This window comes from Eretmochelys imbricata, chromosome 3, assembly GCF_965152235.1.
Source record: "Eretmochelys imbricata isolate rEreImb1 chromosome 3, rEreImb1.hap1, whole genome shotgun sequence".
NCBI lineage: Eukaryota > Metazoa > Chordata > Testudines > Cheloniidae > Eretmochelys > Eretmochelys imbricata.
The window spans coordinates 168,222,186-168,228,946 of NC_135574.1; the positions used below are offsets into that span (position 1 = coordinate 168,222,186).

A 6,761-nucleotide genomic window follows, 5' to 3' on the forward strand; every position below is an offset into this window, starting at 1 on the left:
TAAATCCCATTTACACCCAATTTGGAACTGGGCTGCTTCCGTTCACAGAGATGAATTTCACCCTTAGTGAACAATGGACAGCATGAGCACAGCTAATTGTTCCTAAGGCAAGAACCAACGAGAAAGCGCTATTGTTTGGATTCACAATGTCCCAGTCAAGAACAGGTAGCAATAAGGTGTCATCTATGGTTTGGATTTGGCTGGTATGCACAGCACATCCACAGTTGTTCAGGTGGGTGTGGAACCCAAAAATTAGATGGATCCAGGACCCAACATATTCTTAATCACCCCCTGAAAAATACAATGTGTATGTTTTTAAAAATGTGCATTTTAAAATGATGTACCTAAGTATGTCCAAATTTTTTGTCGTTAATCATTGAAAGTTCAAGCCCTGTTTCTCCAAAATCATCTTTTTTAAAATTAAAACATTTATTTAAGATCAAATCATATCGCCACGTTATTGATTAACATTGTGCTTTTTGTTTTGTTTTAAATCAACAGCAAAAGTTATATAAAACCCCCACATGCTTTTGCAGTCTAAAAGAGAGAAATTATGCGAAACAGAATAAAGTATAAAGCATGCCATTGGTTCATGAACTTCATTATATGGAAGAATTAAAAAAAAAAGGATCCTCAGCAACAGACAGTTGCCATAGAAATGCTCAAGCATCTAGTGCTTGTTTACAAGACACGTCTCTCTATTGTTTCTTAAATCCCTTCCTAAGGATAGCAAATCAAAAAGCAATCGAGCATCAAAAAGGAAGAATAGCGATGGTTGAATAAGAAGTTGAACTCAGTATTTCAAAGATTACAGGTTTCTAATACTATTGATCCATCCTGTTTTTCTCTGCTTAGGTTAATAAATCCCTGCTGTAGCTCAGATTTTATACTTAATTTTCACGCTGGCAAAAATTAAGATAAAAAGTAAGGCACCAAAAAAACCTGCCCTAGATAATAACAAACCACCATAAGCCTCATTAATTATTACGGCTGAGCTGAAAATGTGCAAGTGATTGAGCTGTAGGTGGTATTTCTGCTTAAGATCCCATAAATAGGTATTTCCTTACAATACACCCTATCTTTGTCAGTTGTACAAACCTGTTAAATACGTGAATTTAACAGTGTCAGTATGAGAGTGTAGAAACTGTTTAATCCCAGTCCATAGTATCCGGTCTTTTATCACAACAAATATTGTGTTACAAGAAGCAGAGCACCCTTGCTGGTAATATCAATCTGTTTACCAAACATCTAACTAATTGGTAAACATAATGGAGGTTCCTCTTAATTAATGGCAGACTCCATGTGGGAGGGCATATATAAAAGGGTATGTTTTCCCCATCTGGTTTATTGGTATTTTCAGTAACAAAAAGCTAAACGATAGTTGTAAGCAGTAATTCAACTGTGCTCTTTATGAAGTCTCCATCTTTATAACTAGCTCACTGATGCAGATCATACAGATGCTTTATGCAATCTGCTCTCCAGTCATTTAAAACTATCTGCAATGTCTGTGGCATGATTGTATCCGTTGTACAAAACTATAAAGAATCCATTCAAAATACAATTTTGATAGATAACATGCTGTGCATGCTCCAGAGTTACAGCCAAAGAGGTGGCTCATATTTTACTTCCTTTGCTGCAGCACATTTTATTACTTGGCAAAGATTCCTTTCCCCTTAAGGACTTTTTCCAAGATTCATTTATGTTGCTCTTGTCATTACATCCAGTCTCAAAATAATCATAAAATTTGCCTTTACATTCAAGAGCAAGGTCGCCTTTCATAGGTTCACAGTTTAGAGTGATACCATCTTGATCAGTTTTGTTACCTCCTTTCTCATCATTTAATTTTGCCTTTTCCTGATTACCATGAGACTCGGCATTAGTAATGAATATTTCGTTAGCAAGAACCTGGTCGTCACGCCTGTAAACAGGGGCGCTGCCGATGCCATAATCCACCTGGTGGGAACAACTTGGCAAAGATATAGGGGAGGAGGAGGAAGAGGAGGAGGAGGAAGAAGAGGAAGAAGAAGTCTCCCCATTAGTATTAACAGAGAAGGGTAAATTTAAATAGTGACTGCCACATTCTTGATAAAAGCAGCAAGTATGGAACTTTTCACACTCCTCTTTTGCCATCCGAAGACGTTTTCTATAAGGACAGTCTTGAGCCATAAACCACTCTTGCGATGAGGGACCACCAAAAGAGCAAGCAGAGAAGCACCAATTGTTTTGCATGACAATTTCTCCATGGATTCTCTTCATTAAATTGTTTATGAGGACGGATCTCCGTAGGTAGACTTCGGGATCATCGATAAATTTCAGTTTTTCCAAAGACATGTAAAGAATGTGTGCCCGCTCCTCAAAAACAGAAACTGTCTGAAAACGAAAGAGAAGAGGCAAAAAAAGGGGTTAGAGTGTTTTGCTTTATGCAATAAGAAGAATATTGAGCAGCCTATTGGCAGTATGTAAATCCAGCTAACATTTTGGATAGGCCAAATTTCCTCGGGGATCTCAGCTTGGCCTCTGAATTTGTGCACCCATGCATTTAGGGACCCTATTTTTCATGGCCAGAATGTCAGATGTGCACCCATACTGGGGAGACAAATAGCTAAGTGTTTGATATGTGTAGGCAAACATTATCTGCGTGCACAAATCCAGGTTTGACTGACCCAACATTGAATGTGAAAAGCTGGCTCTTTAGTTGCATCCTGTGTAAACTGTAAAGCTACTGTGCAATTTCTCTGAAATGTTTTAGCTGATGTGGTTTTTTATGTGAATGGAGCAGGGAGCAGGCCCTATCCACTGTTGGGCTTCACCAAAGCCACCAGACTGAAGGGAGGCTTCCTCCTGCATGCCCTCCATACCAAAGGCCTGCTAAGGAGAGCAAGGCCAGCCAGTAACAACAGTGCAGATGGAATGAATGTCAGAACTGCCAATGAAATAGGCCTCCACAAGGAGGAGTCTCTATTAGTCAAAACGCTTTTACCACGCTATTGTGTGGAAAAATGTTGGCCGTGTGGTAAAAACAATCAAATATCACTGCAGCATCTGGAGTGCAGCTGTTGAGCTGAGTACTACACCCAACAATCCCTGGGTCTAGTGGGAACAAGGTCAGGAAACTAGAAGAGGCTGGGGAATTATGGAAAACTCTGGCCACAAGCACACAGATTTGCTCTCCCTTCTAGGCTCCTGCCAGGATTTCCTTCTCAGCATTGGCAGCATGGTCAGGTTACTACTCCCAGGAGGCCATGGGCTCTGCTCTGTGACCTCTACAATGGGAATCAAAGTGCAGAGGGGTAGTGAATGTTACTCCCAGTAGTATTAACTAATTTCCATTTTTAGCACAGAATTTAATCTGCGTAGGAGTGAAGAAACACATCACACAGGCTGCTCTAATTCCCACCATCTGCAGGGGCAGCAAGTTATATGGGCCCATGGTGCCTGGACTCCAGCAAATTCAGGGCCCAGGGGCCCAGCTCCACCAATGTTCGGGGCTGGGTCTCCTCCCAGCCCTGGCTGCCACCCCAGCGCTTCCCCCGGAGTGTCCCCCGGCCCCGCCTGCTGCCCCCACGCACCTCCCCAGAGCATCCCTGCCACTGCCGGCGACAAGGGAGTGGCGCTGGGGGCAGGATGAGGCGGCTGCTACACCTGCAGAGGGAGGAGGCCCATATCATCCCTCCCACCCCTGCCCCAGCAGGCAACTCCGAGTCGACTCGGGTGGGGACTTTCCTGGCTGGACGTCCTGAGCAGCAGCCTGTGGGCGCTTGGGTGAGTGTCAGGCCAGGGAGGGAGGGCCCCGGGTCTCCCCCTCCCCCAGAGCTCACTGCGGCTGGCAGGAAGAGGGCTGGGGGAGTCCTCCTCTCTGGCCCCCCACCCCAGTCCCAGGGCAGCCTGCCTGCTACACCCCAAACTCCTCATCCCCAACCCAGCACCATGCCCCACACCCCCTCCTATACACCAACCCTCTGTCCCAGCCCAGAGCCCGCACCCAGCACCCCAGTGTTACACTTGCTTTAACTATTCTATAGACAGAGAGAGGGCTTCAATTTCCAGGACTGTCAAAGTGGTTCCTTTTACAAGCACTAATTCAAACAGATTTTACAATAAAAGAATATATTGGGGGAAGGTTTATCTATATCTCAGCTATTAAATGTACAATGTAGCACTGCCAGAGAAATCAGTCATGATCCAGCAAGGTGCAAGGCAGGGAGCTCAGTACCTTGCAGGACTGAGCGCTTAATAAGCAGGAGCATAAACAGTTTCCCATGAATTGCTAAATACCAATGTATGTGGTCACGTGTCAAATGTAATCTATAACCCCACCCAGGCCCCTTTCGAGAAAAAAAGATGCTGTCTGGGGTTTTAATTTGTTGTTTTGAATTAGGGTTTTTATTTTATAAGTAAGATTCAATTTTGGAGTAGAATATCCTCCCCTTTCCAATAATTCTGTTCCTGTGTAGGATTTACACACCCACCAGGGTATGCTGAGCCGAGCAATCCTGGAAAAAGAGTACTGAAAAAATGGGAGAGCCTGGAGCTTACTTTTGTTAAATTTACATTATGCATTTTTGGTGTGTAAGCTCTAGAGTAACCTCTGTAAACACAGTTTAACTGTTTTATGAATAAAACATGTGAGAAAAGTAAGTTATTCAGAGTGTTTATATTTACTGTTATTATAGCTGAACAAACCCCTTTGTTTCTTAAGCTATGTGATGACAATAATAAAATACAACCAAAAAAGTGTGAACTATTTGTTTCTATGCAAACAGCTGGATTATTCTCATCATTTGGGTGGAGTATGTCAACTTCTGGAAATGAGTCAAGCAAGTGTTACTAAGTATCTGAAATGCTCAGTACAAAAAAAGTCTATTAAAAAACATACTTTATGCGTACAGCTGCTGAGTGGTGGATGAAAATCCTCTTCTTCCACATATTTCCTTTTAAAGTATGTGATCTTGGATGTTGTTATAGGATTTGAAATTCCCCTGTAATGTGATCCTGTGGGTAATAGATCAGATATGACAAATGACATGTGGTTTGCCTGAAGTTCTCCAAACAAAATACTTTTCAATTCCTTTCTCACTACAGGATAAGTCTACCACGTTTGTTTATATATATTTGTAGTGATCACAAATAAACTTTTTACCTTACTAATAAATAACTTATGTGATGCAATAGCATGGGCAATTGAAGATAGACACTATAGATACATTCTGATAGACACTATAGGACATTAGTGCATTTGGCATACTTAGACATTCTCTGTATATTTTTCTTTAATAAAACTTTCATTCTGAATTTACAAGCAGTCCAACAAGTAGTGGCATTCTCCAGTGTATCATGTTCAGATTCCATGGACCGTGATTTACAGAAGAAATTTTATTTTACAGTTCCTAAATATATTCCATACACCTGGAAAAATATTTAGTAGCTTAAAATAATTTTTCAGAAGTTGATCGTTTTGTGTAAAGCCAGAAGTGGACATGTCAAATTACAACTGACTGTAGCATAGATCAGATCAACAAAAGGTAAGAGTCTGTTTCTACCTTTCATGAGAAAAAAGGTAACATATCTTCGGACAAATACATTTTATAGCATCACTCATCATTACTCAATAATTTATTAACTGGCACCCAGAATAGTTACAATCCAAATGTTTATAATATTTTATCTTCACAAAAATCTAAATAAAGATGGCCATGCTTGGACCCCCTTCTCTTCCCCCACCCCACACCAAAATAGACACCATCTCCATAGGAAGCCCAAGCCCTGTTTTGGCCAATACGAAATTTATTTATGACAAATGCCTTGTTATAATGACCAGTTATGTGCAGGGTTCCTTAAGATCCATAGACAAGAAATGACAACTAGCCAGAATGGCATGACTTTTATCCCTTTGGAGAGTGACTGTCGTATAATATTTCCTGGGCACCAGTCCTCCAATCTATGCATATGCTTCCACAGATGAAATTGAAATGACTGTCCGTTTAATGTAGCCATCTATTCCCCCCCACCCAGCCATTGCTTTAGGATGAATGAAGGCTTTGCCCGATAAATTGCTGCATGTGGAAGCTGGTTCGAGTGGATCCAGTTCTCTGCCAAAAAAGCCCTGGCTTCTTGAATATAGTCAATACCACACTAATGACATTCATTTTGCCCAGAGTACTTTTCCCGTCAGGGGACTGACAGCCCACCCCCACCGTTTGGCCACTAGCTCAGCTGCCACAGAGAGGCAGAAGGGGAGCCATACCTGCCGGAGAATGACATGGTGCCCTGTCTCCCTGCTGCTGAGGATCCGAGGGGCTAGTCTTGCTGCCACAGTGCGACCCCCACAGGGTCTGGTACTCTGCGATCTCGGCCGCTCCTCCCGAGACAATGGGCTCGCAGAATCTCTGCATGGACAGCACCAGAGTCATTGCTGAGCGCCCGAGACCTGCAAGCAGAACACAACAGCCCGGTCAGCCCGAGCAGCCCGGGGCATGGGCGAGTCCCCCGGCACCGCGGAGGGGGAGCACGGCTTTCCAGGAGGGACCGTCACTGCTTCGCCATCCTCTTCTTTCCCCCCACTTCGTCCTGCCCTCCCGCCACTGCCTAGCCGCTTGCTCTCCCGCCGCGTAATTTCGCAGCCCCCAAACTCTCTTGCTCGCACCAGTGTAGGCTCTATCTTGCTGCAGCGGGTACGTCTCTTTCTCCGGCTCTCTCTAGTCCATTGCTTATTGTTCTCCGACTCCCCTCCCCCCGGGCTCCGTTGATCCAGGTGCCTTTTA

The 6,761-nt window shown here is 43.3% G+C and overlaps 1 protein-coding gene across 1 annotated transcript; it reads right to left on the reverse strand.

Moving 5' to 3' along the window:
- Positions 1–1,614: 1,614 nt before the first annotated feature.
- SERTAD4 (SERTA domain containing 4) lies at positions 1,615–6,410 on the reverse strand. The gene is made up of 3 exons (XM_077811959.1): positions 6,245–6,410; positions 4,877–4,992; positions 1,615–2,370 (listed from the first exon to the last, which is right to left on the reverse strand). Exons 1-3 carry the CDS (start codon positions 6,408–6,410, stop codon positions 1,615–1,617), a joined length of 1,038 nt encoding a protein of 345 aa, XP_077668085.1.
- Between the last annotated feature and the right edge of the window lie 351 nt (positions 6,411–6,761).